The sequence below is a fragment of the Diabrotica undecimpunctata genome, chromosome 3 (genome assembly GCF_040954645.1).
Source record: "Diabrotica undecimpunctata isolate CICGRU chromosome 3, icDiaUnde3, whole genome shotgun sequence".
In the NCBI taxonomy this organism is placed as follows: domain Eukaryota; kingdom Metazoa; phylum Arthropoda; class Insecta; order Coleoptera; family Chrysomelidae; genus Diabrotica; species Diabrotica undecimpunctata.
In genome coordinates, this window is record NC_092805.1 from 12005980 (window position 1) to 12024990 (window position 19011).

The 19011-nt window shown below is 33.2% G+C and overlaps 1 protein-coding gene across 7 annotated transcripts in view; it reads right to left on the reverse strand.

Annotated features, from left to right (window-relative positions):
* Stacl (SH3 and cysteine-rich domain-containing protein) overlaps positions 1 to 19011 on the reverse strand; it is a 707685-nt gene that overhangs the window by 122088 nt on the left and 566586 nt on the right. For 3 of the 7 annotated variants that reach the window (XM_072525277.1, XM_072525271.1, XM_072525272.1), the window contains one exon: positions 16993 to 17235. The exons of the other annotated variants lie outside the window; for them this stretch is intronic. In XM_072525277.1, the coding sequence (XP_072381378.1) occupies positions 16993 to 17235 (243 nt within the window). The remainder of the gene's footprint in view (positions 1 to 16992; positions 17236 to 19011) is intronic. 7 annotated transcript variants of the gene reach the window in all.

Below are 19011 nucleotides of genomic sequence, written 5' to 3' on the forward strand. Positions count from 1 at the left end.
CATATATTTTGTTCTCCTTTGTTGTGTAGTAAAATTGTTACTGCATTTTTCCATGTTTCCGATATGCAACAATCTGTTAGACATAGATTTAACAAAATTTTTATTTGGTTGAGAAGGGCACGTCCGCCCATCTTTATAGCTTCTATTACGACTCCATCTTCTCCTGGCGTTTTGTTGTTTTTCATCTTGATTTCGCCGTGATTCTTCATCGTGATTCTTGCGTCTTAGATTTCGCTTAGTGTGATCTCTGGTATGAGCTCTGAACCCTGGTTGATGATTTTGCGTGATGCCGCGGCTTCCAACTTCGTTTGATCTTCTCTTTGACTTGTGTATAGTTCATGATAGAAGTCTTCAAGTATGTGTAGTAGTTCTTCTCTATTTAATATGGGGATACTCTTTCTTTCTTCTTTTGTTTGTGTATTTTACATTTTCCATTGTTTAGCCGTCTTCTCGGGACTTTCAGACTTTTATTCTCTTCTATAGTTCGTGGACCTTTTCATTCTTAAATTATCTTTATAGATTTTGATATTTCTTTATTTATTTTTCTTAGTTTTTCTTCGTCAATGCTTTCGTTTCCTTTGATTTCTTTTCTGGTTTCCATTAGTTGTTTTGTTTTAATGGTTATTTTTTCGTCTTGGCGTCTTTTAGAGCAGCATTTTACTTGAGTCTCTAGAATAGATTCTACGATATTTTCGTTTGTGATATTAACATTATTAATGCTTTTATTTTGTTGTAGAATTTTATTGATATTGTCTTGGTATTCATTTAAATTCGTTGGGACGTTCCATATCGGGTTGGCTTTCTTCCTTATCATTTTGGATCTTTCTGTTATAAAATCTAATTTTAGTTTGGCTCTTACCATTCTATGATCGCTGCCTGTCGTAAAGCAATTAAGGACTGTGACATCGTTGAATATATGTTTTTTTGTCACTGACTATGTAGTCTATCTCGTTTCTAATCTTGCCATCTGGGCTTTTCCACGTTCATCTTCTGTGGTTTTTTACTAAAAAAGAAAATATTCATCTGGTATAGATTTTGTTGTAATAGAAATTCTAGTAGTGTTTGTCCTCGTGCTGTTTCATGTTTATCCTGCTTTAGACGAAGCTTTGCGTTAAGGTCGCCGTATATAATCGTGTAGTGTGTTGGTGTTTCTTTTAGTGCCGTTGAGATATCATCGTAGAATTCTTCAATCTGCCCGTCTGGATGGTCCGTTGTTGGAGCATATACTTGAATAATCTTTATTCTATACCTTCGGTTTAGCTTTACGATTAAATAGGCTACTTTTGTGGATATCATCATCATCATCATCATCATATAACGGGAGTCCTACGGCGATTGCCGATTCCCGCATTTCAGCCTCCATCTTTTCCTATCTCTCCAATCTCCCTCTTCTAAGCCTCTAGATTGCATTGTTTTTGTAATTTCTCTTCTCCAGGAATTTGGTGGTCTTCCCCTTTTCCTTCTTTCTGGCGGAACATACATTAAGGCTTTCTTTGGCCACCGCTGCTCCTCCATTCTCATCACGTGACCATACCATTGTAATTGCCTTCCTTGTATTCTATCTGAAAGAGTATCTCTAATTCCTGTACGGTTTCGTATTTCCTCATTCCTGATTCTTTCCATTCTCGATACTCGACATGACCTTCTAAGATAATCCATTTCCACAACGTCTACTTTATCTCGTTCATTCTTTGTCATCGTCCAACATTCGGCACCATATGTGGTACTTGGTTCTACAACTGCACTGTATGCGCGAAGTTTGGTATGCATCTTTATTTTATTAGACCACAGTAATGAATTCAGTATTCAGATGCATTTTTTCCCTTGGGTTATTCGGTTTTGTACATCTATCTTAACTCTGCCATCTGCTGATATGATGCTTCCTAGATATTTATACTGGTTGCAGCCTTTTATGACTGCGTTTTCAAGCCTCAGATTTGTGGTATTTCCTCCAATTTTTAAATATTCTGTTTTGCTTATGTTTACAGTAAGCCCCCATTTGGCATATTCCTCAAATAATTTTCGATTCATATAATTTATATCTTCCTCATCGGTTGCAACCACCACCTGATCATCTGCAAACAACAATGTATACAGAGTTTCTTGTCCCACTTCGATGCCCATAAATCTACATTTATTTCTCCAATTCCTCAATGCTTCTTGGACGTATATTTTAAAGAGTGTCGGTGACAAACAGCATCCTTGCTTTAGGCCTTTAGTGACTTTAAATTCATTTGAGGTTCTGGTTCCAATTTTTACACAACTAACTGCATTTTCGTACAATTTATATATCGCTCGGATATACGTCGAATCCAATCCGGACCTTTTGAGGACCTCAAAAATTTTCTTTAACGGGACACTATCATATGCTTTCTCAAGGTCTATAAATACCAAATACTCTTGTGGATATGCTTCTTATAATTACTACTATTGATTAGGTTTCACTACCTATACTGTAAAATATATGACCTGATTTTAGTGTTGTCAGGTTTAGTTTGTTTATAATAAGTCTATTTACAAATAGGTTATTAAAAATAATAAAAAAAAACTTATTTACAATCCGTTAAATAGTTCCTTCGGCGTAAAAGTCAAGTTCTCTTTTAGCGGTTCGGTAACCTGATTGAGGACCTGACGATGAGCAGAAAATTGTAGTGCTCAAAACTGATGGTTTAAGGTACTATTAGATTTATTTTTAAGTACTTTCTTTTCTTTCATGACAGTTCTGCAGCTTAAGTTTTTTGTCTCTTGTGAAGCTAGTATTTCCAATTTGTCTTTTTGACTACGTTTATTAAATGCTTCGTTTATGAAACCCTCATATTCTATTTTATCCCTAGTAATTTTTCTTGTGCCGCCTTTGTTAGTTTTCCTCGGTTCGCATGCTATTGATTTTTTTGAGATGTTTACTTTTTTCAAATGATCCTCTATTATCTTATTTAAATAGGTAGTCTATTAGATATTGGTAGCTTCTGGTAGCCTAAATTTGTACCATTTCTTTTGTTTTTTTTATCTCTAGCGAGCCTTTATGCATAGCCTAAATTTATGTTTTAATCTTCGCTGTAAGTGATGAAAGTAACTAAAAAAGAGATAAACTATCATTTATATATTATTAAAAAAAAGTATACTAAGCAAAATGCAATAAAAGTTAGAAATATGGACCAATAGTTATAGAAAAAGACAGCTAAGATATAGTATGCTAAAACAATTGTAGGAGTTTGGTTCATCTTTATACAATTTTTGATATAAATAACCTTCATTCACAAACACCGTGATACTGAATTCTTTATTATAACATAAATTTATTATATAAGATCCCTCTTAACCTAATTAGTAACTTAAACTACCGTGTGTCCTTACAGTCCGGCCCTACCGAACCCCATTTCTTGCTCCTATCAACCCGAATCAAAAGTTTTCTCTTTCTTGAACTCTGAAACAATGAATCCCGGTCGGAAATGTCGCATTTTGTACCCTTTAGGGTTTAATTTCGTGCTTTCTTAGGTCGATGAATGGAAATAGAGCAGTTAATACGGCGGAGAAATTGGTTGAATTGGGCGAATGGAGTAATTGTGGAAAATTTGTGAATCCTGCGGGGTCACATTTTCATAACTGTCACCTTACGGGGTTAATAACCAGCCAGTTGGGATCTTCGCGAAACTTACTGGGAACTCGGAATATCTATTGAAAATAATTTGATTGGTATGATAAAGTTTAATAGAACGGAAGATTATTAAGTAGTTCATGAGGAGGACTATAAACTCAAGCTGTGTAAATATGATTTTTGAGGTACGATTTTGACCAGATTTAGATCTTGTAAAATTAATTTTTTTTATATATTGTATTGAAAATGATTTTCAATTATTTTTTTATACTTTTATAATTGACTCCTTGTCCTAAAGAACAGTTATTTACTCTTCCGTTTTTCTGTTAATACCTTTTTTATTGCTTTATTTTGTAGCCCTCAATATATCTTATTTCCTCGTCTCCTTTATACAACTTCCAGTGTCTTTTTGAATCAATTACCTTCTTCTTTATGTACCGTCTCCTCTAAGGAGGGTGGTAATCACCACAGCTATTTTCACTTTTGAGATTGCAGCTCTGAACAAGTCGACGGAACTGCAATTATACCACTTTCTCAGATTGTTGAGCCAGGAGATGCGTCTTCTTCCAATACTTCGTTTTCCCTGTATTTTTCGCTACATTATGGTTTGTAGCAACACACATTTATCCCCTCTCATAACGTGGCCGAGATATTGTAACTTTTTTATCTTAATCGTATTCATAATTTCCATTTCCTTTGTCATATTTCTGAGGACCTCAACATTTGTTACTTGGTCTACCCAACTTATTTTTAATATTCTTCGGTAGGTCCACATCTGGAATGCTTCAAGTCGAATGCTCACCTCTTTCTTTAAGGTCCAGTCTCCAACCCATATAGCAGAACCGAAAACACATATGAACGTAATATTCTTATTTTGAGTTGCAAACTAAGGTCTCTTCTGCATACACCTTTTCTCATCTTATTCAATGTTGCTCTAGCTTGTCCAATTCTCATTTTTATTTCTTCTTTATATTCATTATTTTCATTAATAATTGTACCAAGATATCTGTATTTTTTACTTTTTCTATTGGAACCCCTCTTATGTTTAAAATGTCTTGTTGTTGTGTTTTGGAAATTGTCATAATTTTTTTTTATTAGCATTAAGCGTTAGTCCACTTTCCTCACTAGCATTTACTACCTTATCTAAAAATGTCTGTAGATCTTGTACATTTTCTGCAATTAGTATAGTATCACCGGCATATCTGATATTGTTGATGGGTCTGCCGTTGACTTTTATTCCAATTGTTACATTTTCGGGAAATTTTTTAATAAGGAAAGTATGTAACCTTGCCTTACGTCTCTTTTTATCTCTACTTCCTCCGAAAGTTCTTTGCCTACTCTGACTTTTGCTGTTTGGTTAAAGTAGAGATGAGTTATTATTCTTAAGTTTTTTTGTCAATGTGTTTATTATTAAGTAACTGTATAAGACGGTTGTGTCGGACCTTATCAAACGCCTTATTGTAATCAATAAAACAAACATAGAGTGGTTGGTTTACATCCATACATCTTTGAATGAGGACTTTAAATCCAAATAATGCCTCTCGTGTACCCATGGCATTCCTAAATCCACTTTTCTGAAAATTCTTAAATGGATAATTTTTAAGAACCTTTTTAGTGTGCGACTCATTAGACTAATTATACGGTGGTCATTACATTTCCTTGCATTAGGTTTTTTGGTAATGTAATAAATGTTGATTTGAGCCAATCTCTCGGAATAATACCCGTATTATATATAGTATTATATAAGTCTACTAATACATTGATCTGATTTTCTGATATTAATTTATTATTTCAGTTAGAATTGTGTCAGGCCCCGCAGTTTTATTAGATTTTACCAGATTTATTGCATGTATTATTTCATCCTTAGTTATATTTGGACTTATATCAAGTCCCTCGCAATCGTTCATGCTATCTTGTTGTGTCCTGTCGTCCTCAAACAATTCTTGGACTTATTCTCTCCATCTGTTTAGTTTGCCTTTAATATCAGACATTATTTTACCATTCGTATCAACCAGGGTGTTACTCAATCAATCAATTACCAGAGTTTGTTTAGTTTTTATACTGAGGTTAAATGAATGAATTTGATCTTGTTTATCTAATTCTTTTAGATTTTAAACCTAAAAGGCCTTTGAACAAGATTTATTTTCATTTGCCATTCGGTGGTACGCTTATGGCTAGTAGAAAGATCAGCTCTAGGTAGATGAGCAAGTATTGAAGCAAGTAAAATTCTATAAAGTAAACCAAATTTTGGATGGTTTAATGTTGTTATGAAGTAAATTGTTCCTTTCATTATCAGAACTTTCTAGTCCTCAACCTTACTAGTTTACATCGCCAGTCGTTTCTGTTCATTACCAACCGTTCCTAGATTGTCACACCAATCTTTCCCACATCCTCATTTATACCATACTTCAGTGCTGAATTTCCATTCTACTACTATTTCTCACAGGCAATAAGAATATAGTTTACAAGTGCGGCTGCCCATCTTAGGTATTTTTATGAGGAATATTATATGCCTGTCAGTTGCTATTTTAATGTACGGTTGTTCAACCTAAAGAAAAAATACCATGGTATAATTTGCAATGGATAATTTTATCATTGTCGAACAATTTATCGTCAGACAAAATTATAAACTAAGTTGTTTTCCTTTGAGACGCTATGAAGGACATCAGTTTGGTAATGACCCCAAATTAACTAATACTTAGTTATGAAATATACCACAATTCTAAATTAAAATACTTTAAAATTTTTTTTATTTCAAATTCTTTATAAAAGGTATATAATAAAATACCCAAACGGGCTATATCACAATTACATTACAGAACGTTATCGGAATGTAACTTTAAATGTTGTTAAATGTTGTTAATTTATAGTTATGTTACATTATATATTATTACAAATTAGGATGTTCAAGTTACCGTTGGAATTGGTAACATGGCGACGTATGGCTCTTCATAGGTTACATGGTCCTGAGACCAAGTGTCTTCGAGGACCTGTTGATAACAACTTGTTGTTTTCAACAGGTTTATTCGCTACTTGGGTCTTTTAAAATTCTATTATTGTAGATTGTAGAATCAAAATCCTCAAAATATAATTTATAATTCAAGTCCTCTTATTAGTGTCCTCGTCAGCTCGAATATCAGTTCTTCTAGATATTCTTTCTAGTTTATCTAGATATCGGTTCTCCTTATACTGAGATTTCTAACCAGTACAGGGAATAGGGTGTTATTTTCTAATGAATACCAACAATGAAATACTAGATTCTCTGTTGGATTCAATATAATACGTTTTGAAATACCATCAGTAGTAGTTATTTGGGACACTATCGACTAAACGGTAAATTTAGAAAAGTATTCGTCATTCCGAAAGTCTAATTCGATTTTATGTCGGCACATTTATTTTCGAGCAGTGTATTCACAATGGGACGTGCCGTGACCAAAATGGAACATATTTATCAAAGTGAACCTACTGATTTTGTAAAAAATTGGTTTAAAATCAATTCCCAACGCTAATTCTTCACGTAATTTTGTAAATATGTATATCACCTTAGGATTAAAACCCATCGAACTAAAAACATTATTTGCTTTAAAAAAATATTGTTTAAGTGACTAAAACGTCAACAACAGGCATGGAAAACATATAAGTGATACTTTTATTTTATTAAATATTATCAGTGGGATATAATATTACTGAAAAAACTGTCTCTTTCTCATGTCCTATTAAGAATGATTGATTTTTATGTTTCTAATCAAAAAATTCTAAATATTTTCTTATGTAAATCTGCAATTATTTTTTAATCGTCCTATGTTGAGTTAACCATTAGTTTATAAAAAATTCCCCACAATTCTGTTTTTAACGCGATTCAACCAACCTCTCCATTTTGATAACTGGACTATCCACATCATAAAATGACCTTTTTAGGGATTATAGCTGGAAAATTAACGGGAATATACAGGAAATGAAAGTAAAAAAGAAAAGGAGAAGGTCATGCGTGATCCAAAGGAGATAGACACACACATAGTGAACTTAACAGCTTCTAGCGTTTTACATTTAGTGAAAATTGCGAGTATGTCTTCTCTACCGTTATATTGCCGATATTACCATAATGCATATTCATCTTGGGAAGATTAGTTTAATATGTGAATATTAAACGGTATGTGCGCGTTTGATATTAACATTAAAATTGGATATTGCCCGCCTAAATTTTTAGCAATATTACTTGTAAAATTATTGTGTACAAGCCTGCAATGAAGCGTTTATTATTTTTATTATATGGTAAAATTTCCGTATGCTTCGAAAACAAGTAGTAGATTAGATAAATCATTTTGGATTTGTGAACGTCGTTGGTATAAGGCAAGCTTTATTTAGCGTGAAGGTATTGTTTCAGAAATGTAGAGATGTCAGCTGTGATGTTTTTGCATGCCTAATTAACTACAAAAAGGCTTTCGATAGAGTCAGGCATCAACAAATGATAGAAATGCTAAAGAGGACAGGGATTGACGGAAGATACCTAAAATAATAGCTAACCTGTATTGGATCTAATCAGCGATGCTCTGAATATATGAAGAATATACAGTTTAGGTCAAAATCTTAAGGGAAGTAAGACAGGGGTGCATAATTTCACCACTGATATTCAATCTGTACTCGGAGCACATTTTTGAAGAGTCTCTAAAGGAAATTAATGAAGTCATTTCAATAAATGGAGTCAAGCTCAATAACCTCCGGTATGCAGATGATACAATAGTGTTTTCCAATACCATAGAAGGGCTGCAAAACTTAATAAACAAAATAACGGAAACAAGTAGAACATATGGACTGGATATAAACACCAAAAAAACCAAGCTAATGATCATCAGCAAGGAAATCATAACTGGAGCAAATCTATATGTTAACCAAATGAAAATTGGACGTGTCTCACAGTAAAACTACTTGGGAACTATAATAAATTAGTTGTGGGACAATACCCAAGAGATTAAATGTGGCATTGGGAAGGCAAAAAGTGCATTCTTGACTATGAGCTCTGTGTTCAAGAGCCTTGACTTCACCCTAGAAACAAAAATAAGGTTCCTTAAATGTTACGTGTATTCAGTCCTTCTATACGGAGTAGAAACGTGGACATTGAAGGCGGAAACTCTATCAAAATTTAAGGCTTTTGAGCTATGTTTATACAGAAGGATCCTAAAGATACCATGGACAGACAGCTACAGTACTTGGGACATGTAATGAGAAATCAAGGCAGATATGAGCTATTCCAATGCATTTGGCAAGGTAAAATTGAAGGAAAAAGAGCCCCAGGATAAGGAAAAATATCCTGACTTGCTAACCTAAGAGCATGATATAGAAAAACCTCAACGGAGCTATTCGTAAGCTAGCGTAAAGGTAATATAGTACATATTTAACTAGGTATAAAAATTTCTGCAGATAAATTGACTGAGTGATAATCTTCACCAGATATAATATGTAAACAATTTTTCAACAAGAAAATTATAATCAATGAAATAGATATTACAGTGAAGACAAATATCAAACGCCTAGAAATTATACTGGACAAAAAACATTATTGACAACAGATATTTACATTATTACTTTAACCACAAGGTAAACATCAAAAACGGAATTATCATTATACGATAAAGCCCGAAACACCTGTTCTAATCAAAATGAATGTTAACTGCTAACTTGCTAAAAAATACTTTAATCACTTAATATTTTTTTTAATTAAAAACACAACTTTTAGAAAAAATGAGGTTCTGCAACCTTTAGGACTCAAGATAGCCCCTTTAAAAACATATTCCAATTACGTTTATTAACAACATTACGGTCTGAAATTAACCAGTATTTTATGAGAAAAGTCAAAGTTTTTGATAAAACTTTTAGCAAACAAAATTATTGAATAATTAAACGGGAGAATGTTTAAACGGGAGTTTAAAAGTTACTACACATATCAACTGTGTAACCCTTTTATAATAGGTATAGTTGTGACGAAAAAAAAATTATTGGTCTAGAAAGGATTCTTTTGAGGTTGGCACAAAAATACGTTTTTTCTTTTGTATAATATTATTTACGTATATGCGTATGTTATGTTAATGAAGAGCTATTAGAAGATAATAAGGTTATCTTTCAACCATAAAACTCCAATAAGCAATAAACCACTACCAAAAAAGCCATCGCTCAAAGCGTAAAAACGTGATCAATTTGCGTCTTGCGACTATAAATTAAGTTTACCTTTAACGCCAGTCTATCCGAGTAATTTACATTCCAGAAGTCAGGAGAACTAATCAATGATTCAACTAATGATCCGTTAGCTAACTAGTAAACCGAAGGGCGAAGTGCCAATCACTGGTTTTTTTTGGTGGATAAGGGGACTGATGAGTTCGGGAAATTTAGTAGTTACAGACAATGATTTTTTTACAGCAACATTAACAAGTTAACTGTTAATGGATGGTGTTGTTTTAAAAGAAACGTTAAAGTAAATATAGGGTAGTTGTTGACCTTAATTTTAGATAAAAGTAATTTTAAACTTGTTTGTATGCAAATTTTTTGAAAATGGGTGACACAAAGGTGAAACAATTTAAAATATTATAATAGATTAAAATGAACGAATACGTTTTTAATACAATAAAAGAGAGGTACCGTAAAATAGGGTGAAATTGATCCAAGGGGTAAAACAAAGCTTTTCTTTCTAAATCTTTAAAATGAGTAACATATATCGCGCAAATTTAAAGTTATATCAAATTTTAGATTGTTAACTATAATTTTGTTTATATACCTAAAAAAAATATTTTCGTGTAAAACTGATTCGGCCACCCTTCTTCACCACCACTGGCACTGGAACTAGATGGGACCCTACTTTGGCTTTATGCCGTTAAAATTCGTCGCTGTGGCTGTCTGTTTGCATTACAGTTACACAGCCAATTCGCATTTCAGAGATATCAGTCGGCTATTGTTAGTAAGTTAGTTAGTTCATTGCTAGTGCGGTCCCTGACCGTGTTGAATCGTGTGATTTTGTACAACATTTTAAAGCTTTGTTTTTCACGGAAAATTACATTACGCGTACGTTGGTCCGTTGGTTAAAATGTGGATCGTTAAAACGGGATAGACCTACAGACGAAGAGGGAGAAAATGCATTCAATGTTAAAGTTAAAAAGTCAATGACTCTCGAACCGAATTGTCAGTATCTCTTGAACCCAACTCGTCGGCGTCTCTTAAACCTAATTCGACCAAGATAAGTGCTGCAAAAATTAGAAATTTCAACTCTGATTATTTGGAAATGGGTTTCACGTTCACTGGCCCTGAGCAGCAGCCTAAACCTCAATGTGTAATTTGCTACGAAAGCCTTTCGAATGAGTGTATGAAGCCAACAAAACTCCGTCGGCATCTTGAGGCAAAACATCCAGAGTACAAGAGTAAGTTATTCGATTTTTTAAAAAACAAACTAGCAGAGCTTAAAAGATCTCGTAAAAACATTACTAAACGCTATGGTGCAAATGTAAATGAAAATGCAACCCTTGCATCTTGTGAGGTATCTCAGCTTGTCGCTAAATGTGGAAAAAACCATAAAATTGCTGAAGAACTTATACTACCATCACCATCAGCAATATATCTATGCAAGAGAATGTTGGGTGATGCGGCTGTTAAGATAATAAGTACTGTTCCGCTCTCTAACAACACTGTCCAAAGACGAATTTCAGATAGGACCAATAACATTGAAGATACATTGCTGGTCAGACTTAACATGAGCAACATGTTTGCTCTTCAATTGGACGAAAGCACCGCCATATCAAAAAAAGCAATAATGTTGTGTTTTGTACGATTTTTGTGGGAGGACCAGATATTGGAAAATTTTCTTTTTTCACGCGAACTACTTTACACCACAGTAGCAGATATTTTTACTGCATTAAATGATTTTTTCAATAAACATGACGTCACATGGACAAAATGTGTGGGCTTGTCTACGGATGGAGCAAAATCAATGGCTGGCCACAAAGTAGGACTTCAAGCTCGTGTCAAAGCAGTAGCTCCTGAGGTGAAATGGACACACTGTTGTATTCATCGTGAAGCCTTGCTAGCCAAAACATTGCCTGAACCTTTGCAGAAGATACTTAACGAAGTAGTTCAAATCGTTAACTACATTAAAACTCGACCTCTGCAATCCAGATTATTTTCTTTGTTGTGCAAAGAGATTGGCAGTGAGCATAAACACCTTCTTATTCATACGAAAGTAAGGTGGCTCTCTCGAGGGAGGATATTGACAAGATTTTTTGAACTTAGAGATGAAGTTCGTGTTTTTCTTCTTGACACCAAGTACGCAGATGTTCTCACTGACTTTTCTTGGCTTTGCTCAACTGCCTACTTAGCTGACGTGTTTGAACACTTGAATGTATTAAACTTAAGTTTGCATGGGAAAAACGTAGACATGTTTTGAGAAACATGAGACATGAGAAATATTTAATATAGATCTTAAATCATATTAGTAAAAAATATGTAGTAAATTTTACAATTTACTATCATATTTTTGAATGAATAATTTTAGAGTAATCAATTTCACCCCATTTTACAGTATCGAAAAAGTACAGACTACTTAAATGCTTTCCAATTTTGATATTAGCAGATGTGTTTTATGGAAGGCAAACGGAAGTTCCTAGAAAGCTGGTTCGATAAGCAAACTTGTACTTAGAGAATTCACCCGCAAGAATTGGAATTGACAACACCATACCAGAAGAATTTCTTATTGACACTGGTCTTACGCAAGCTGATCCTCTTTGCTCTTTGTTCAACTTTGTCTTAGAATATGCAGTAAGAAAATTAGTCTTACTATGGAAAACGCTTTTCAGGAATCAAAAATATTACTGGTTTTTGCTGACGATATGGACTTTTTGGTAAGATTCACCAAAATTGCAAAAGAAATCTTCACCCAATTTGAAAACGGCATTAACCGTTAAGGTTAAGGCCAAAATAGTCCTATGATTACCGAGGATACGACTAAATACATAGTGGTTACTAAGAAATTAAGCGTTTGGTCGATGACGCAATTGATTAAAAGTCAAAGTACGGTGACAATTTTCTCCAACCAAAGCGAAAAAAAAAACTCATGTACTAAATTATGGAGATATTAAATTACCTGTAAGCGTTTTTAATTTTTATTTCTTGGTAAAATATCGGCTAAAAGGGACATGCTCGCATTTTTACTAAATTATTTTTGTATTCCAAATCAATATATAAGTGCGTGGCAGCTCAAAAGTACAAAGCGAATGTATTTAGCGGAAAAACTATAAATGACTTTTGGTATTTTAAATGGTATAGATTTGTAAGTTCTGAATACTTATTATATAATATATAGGAAACATTTTTAAAACGGCGTTTTGTATATAAAATAAGTTGTGTAAATTTGTTTTTGTCCGTTTCAATTTTTTGGCAAATTTAATGTTGAAAAGCACTTCATAATTACAATTGATCTTAAACGTACTAATAAATAGATCAACCGACAATATCAGACAACATGCAATACCGCTATTTATATTTAAAAATACGTCCGAATTTTATAACTATTCCTAAAAAATATCATCCAATCCAGCAAGTTTCAATGTTCGAAGCATTTTGTTGAAAAACCAAATATCACATGGTAGAAAAATCGAAAATATTTTTAAAGGAAAGCTCTGCAAAATTATTATATAAGTAATATCGTTACATAACCATCGTGAAAAATCCACAAAAGTTTTTATAGATTGCAAAAAGAGTTCATAAATGACGGTCTTACTTCGCTAGTTTTCTTTGCAATAATATAGACGATCACCAGAGTTTTCTCTAGATTTTTCGATAGTTTTCGCTAGTTTTCTCTAGAATAATATAGACGACCTATACTCTTTTAAGTGATATTTGATAGGTATGTATGTTTATCTTTTTTACATTACGATATCTTTGATCGTTCTAATGGTTATTTTTAGTTTTTTATTTTCACGTAAATTGTTATTCGGTTGAGTAATACTTTCAGTTCCCTTACTGTACTTAAAGATTGCTCTACTAAAATTGTTAAAAAAATGAGGCACAACACATTCCCCTTACTTTTATTTATCTGCAACTTTTCGGTTCTACGTTAATTTGAGCAAGTTGGAGTAGATATTATAAGCGTGTTCTGGCTTACCTTTCAAGATGGCGGCCAGAACGCAAGCTTACATAATCGGGTTCTGGATCACTTTTCAAGATGGTGGCTGTGACGTCAGAAGAATGCAAGCTTATGTGTCCTCGTGTCTCTAGGCCTCGCCCTAGTTGGTTTCAGCATAGTATATGTATAAGATAGATATCCTGATAATGCATATTCTGTGACTGTAGTATTTAAATCTGTGTTTTATGTCAGCTTTCTTTTTGAATATTTTTAAAATTATATAGAGTCGACATGAATATTCTTATTCATACGTTTTAAAGCGTTTAATTAAAATAAATTCTTCTTTTGTCACCAATCCTCTCTTAAAGCCTAATTAAACAATAAGATTCTCGTCTAACTTTTTATAGATTCTTTTTTTAAATTTTTTAAGAAACATTTTAGAAGTGTGACTTGCCTGGTCGATGTTTAACCAGCAAGCGAGAAAGACGAGTTTTAGACACTCATTTATCGTGCTAGTTAAATAGTAATTATTGAAGTAAATTTAAAAGTAATTAAGTAAAAAACTAAGTGAAAGTGATTTGTATACTGAATATTGAAATCGTGAGTAGATAAAATATACTTTTTTTTTTATCTATTTGGATTTAGATCTTTAAGTAAATCACTGCACTTAGTTATAAGTATTATCCAATTTCCATGAACTGGTATCACAGCGAAAGCTGTCAAACAGCATTGGTTTTAGTCGGATTTTAAATCCATTTAAAAGATGTCATCTTCCAGTCAGCTACCACAAAAGGCATCATACTTAAAAGCAGTTAGTTAACCACGTAGTATATTAATCCCAAACAGAAATCAAGCTATTCTATTTAACACTCTAGAGAATTGTAAAATCATTGACTATCTTGAAGGATTGAGTCAGCATATAGAATCAAAAAATATAATTTTCGCATCCTATAACAAACGGTAGAATATGCATATATCTATCATCTAAAAACCTAATAGATAAATTCATAGAAGAAACAAAGAAGATAATAGTAAATGGAAATATATTAACAGCGAGAAGATTAATAACTCCATCAGTCCACTTAATTCTGTCCAATGCAAGTCCATGCATACATTCTACCCTAAAAATGAACGAATTAATAAAACGAGGTTTAAATTCTCTCTCAGACATAATATACCTACGAATAGGAGCAACTAATCCTGCATTCAGTCATATTCTAAGCTTACGAAGACAAATTTTCGTTTTACCTTTTCCAGACAACTTTGTACTACCTGAATCTTTTATCAACGAATTACAACAAACATCATACCGCATATATATAGCCCAAAACGAAACATGTTTCAAATGCAAATTCACTGGACACCAGGCAGCTAATTGTCTAAATATTTCATCTTCTAACCATCCTCACAATGATAGTGCAATGCAAACAGAAATGAGACAAAACTCATCAATAAATCATACTTAACAAGATATTCTACAAAATACTCCCACAATCTCAAATACCACTCCCTCCACACTTACTACGTCTTCTCAAACCACATTACAAACAGTAGCAATCCCAAATTTATTAATAAACCAAAAGAAACAATGCTCACTACAAAATACATCTATACATTTGACCACTTCTTCAGATAACACTACAATTGCAACACCTACATCGTCTGAGTCATCCTCTAATATCCAAAAACATAATCAAGCTCACTCGAAACAAGTCAACACTTACCTCCAAATAGAAATATACATATGAATTCTCACGAATCCCAGATAACTTCGAACAAAGCAACCGGAAAAAGAACCCTAGAAGATGCAATCATGCCACCCGCCGAAGAAAACTTAAGCAAAACCTAAGCTTCAATTAAAGAAAAAAACCAAAACTAATGACAAAAACTTAAGAGATGAAATATCAAATCTCCAAACATTACTAGAACCAGTTAGAGAATATGTAGAAAGGAAAAAGCAATTGTTAAGCTTCGATCAAGTAGTGGATCTATTCGAAAATATACAAGGATCAAAAGACATAATCAGCGTAACAAAATTGTTCTCAGAAGACTCTTATGCACTTATAAAGTTTCTAACGGAATTACATTCATACTACATCGACAAAAGAATGAAAACCAAAAGCACCAAATTAATACGAAAACTTGGCAAACACATAGGTTTACTCTCCACAGTGAAAACTTCATTATCGGAAGAAGATTGCGACTCGTCGGTAAATAATTCCTGTAAAGAATAATAAGATCACTTGACTTCATGTTTGTTCCATCACATTCAGGTATACAAAGAAATGAAGAAGCAGATGAACTATCCCGCTTAGCATCCTTTAGTTAAGACTCCATTCTTATTAAGGAGGTTTCTTCTGATGACTTCATATCAGAAATAAAATATAAAGTGTTAAGTGCGTGGCGGAATAAGTGGAGTGCATCGCTAGGTAAATTCAAGGAAATCGAACAATTAGTGAAACCGTGGCTCCAACCCACAGCGAATAGACACGACCAAGTGAGAATAGCGCGTTTGCGGCTTGGACACAGTGATTTGAGACATAAACGCCTCTTTGCGCGGACTGTGCCACCAATGTGTGAGAATTATCAAGTAATATTCTCCGTAAAGCATACTAACTTAATGCAAAATATATGAAGCAGCAAGAGGGAAGCACACTATCCCAAATAATATAAAGGAAGTCTTAGGAAAAAACATGATTATTAAAAAACACAACAAGTTATCTTAAAGACTCAGAACTGTATCAATTATTGTAATTTTTTCTAACTTTACCTGTATTATATGTTTTAGGTCGCTAATAACCCTTGTGGTTGCAGCGTAAATAAATAAAAAAAAGAAGTGTCTATTATTAACCTCATTAGAGTGCCGAGTAATAAATGTTTTAAAAGGAGTGCAAAATTATGTTTGGTATTATACACGAGATGTTATTTTATTAAAATAAGTCCCAGGACTTCGATTACTTCCTATAACTTGTATTTGGAAGTGTTTTACGAAAACACCGCCACAATACATTACAAGAATGTATATAAAAACGTAAAGTAAATAAAAAACATAACGGACATTAAGGAAAATATTATAGTAGCTAGACTTAATGCAGCATAAGTAAAGTAGTGCATCTACGGAACTTTCAGAAACAAGCATAAATATTTTACAACTTCCGGATGAAAGTGCATAAACTCTTAACACTGCTAATTTTTACGAGCTCTTCAACAAATCCATCACGGTATTACCAAGAGTCACATTTAGCCTTTCCCTTACATACATTCTACTACTACTTTAAGAGCATCGACTTCCACAAACCTGAACTAGTGGAACAGGGAGCGGGGTTAACGACGGCCAACGTGGATCCCGACGCTCGGGACGGTTGTAGAGGCGGCGCTCTACGGTTTAAACTCTGTCCCGAACTGCCGGAGCTCCCGGCGTTCGAACTGCTCGCAGTTTTGTCGATGGGAGCGATTATTTCTACGCTAACGCGGGGTTTGCTGTTCGATATCTCGGTGGCTTGTTTTAGCACTTGGTAGATTTGGTCGACTTCTGTTGGCTCTAAGAGAAATAGCAAGATGGTTAAGTAAAACTGAGTGGTGTGGATTATATTTGTGCGTTTTTCCAATACTAAATATACATATTGAAAATCAATCTTTTATAGTTATTTTAGATCTGGTATCAGATCCATTAATGTGGTTCGCTGTAAGAGAAATAACAAGAAGGTTAAGTATTAGTTAGACTTAAATGTAATAGTTAGAATTAAATGAAATATACAGATGTATATATATATATATATATATATATATATATATATATATATATATATATATATATATACAGGGTGAGTTTTTAGTGCGCCATCGGTCGATACTTCCATTATGGTATAGAATATCCAAAAATCTTATTTAGAAAAAATGTAGGCAATGATATTTTCCATACTTGGAAGATATGCGGAATTATACAGGGTAATTAATACCTTTCGATCGGATAGCCAAGCGGCTGGGCGGCTTCTCCTTCGATTCACTGCGAGAGATGTCAGTTCAATCCCCAGCTCGGTGTACAGAAAACAAAAAGGCTAACGCAGCAGTTTAAAATGCTAAATGAATCTGCGGCTTAGTCTAGAATATGCTGGTATCTGATCGGCCTATGGTGGAGCAGTACGGCAAGAGATAAGGGCTTGCGGCTTGGTGATACTCCTCCATAGATCCCTACCGGAAGGGCGTGTGCCGCCTAAATACCGGGTATATATATATATATATATATATATATATATATATATATATATATATATATATATATATAATTAATACCTACGTGGAATGCAAACATACAATTTTTTAAATGGGGTACCATATATATTTTTTCAAATTTGTAATCTTCTCATAATTTTTTTTATAATGTTGATCTTTGCATTACTATACAGAGTATTTAACAACTTATGACCATTTTTATTTCAAAATCTCTATGAAATCAACACTATGTATATAAAGAAGTAATGCATAAACAATTATTTATTATATAATAAAGAAAACAATATATTGTAATTTTTAAATTAAATTTAATTGAATTCATTGGCAAAAATTTGTATACAAGGTAAATTACAAAACAAAATTACGATTTTCTCAATTTTCGGAATAAGGGATCACCCTATATTTTGTTGTTTAAAAATATTGTATTTATGATACTCTTTCCGAGATATTTTTAGTTTTCTTCAAATTTCGGAAATGCATTAAATTTTTGTAAGTAGAAATAAGTATTGAGTATTGAACGATAATAAAACAATAAACAAACAATAACAAAAACTTTATTCAATATGTAACTAACAAAATTATATTAACCATGACAATATGAAAGGAATCTATCAATAAATCTGATGGAAATATCATATTTCCTTAATGAAATACAAGATTCCTAAAATTCCTACAAGATAACATGTTTTGTATAATTACATAGCAAGATTATTTTTATTCAATACATAATTCACACCAAATAGAAAGCAAAATAATATACAATTGATGTAATAATTTTTAGACTGTTATATCAACAGTATTCTAAGCCAGGAATTTTTAATAAAACATTCCTAACTGCCGATTGTGACGCGCAGTTATTAACCTTCGAGTGGTAACGTACGGTTCCTGATACCGACGTAGTAGATTTTTCGCGCTAAAACTCAAATGCACATATTGTTTTGTCCGCGCGGCCAGGTAGCTTTCGAATCCTCATCACGCTATTCAGTCTTAAAAAATCTGTGGCCAAGTGCGGATAGTTCATAATAATATGTTAGTCGACCTGACGGTGTGAGCGACCGAGCTTACCATTTGTGTTATACTCAAC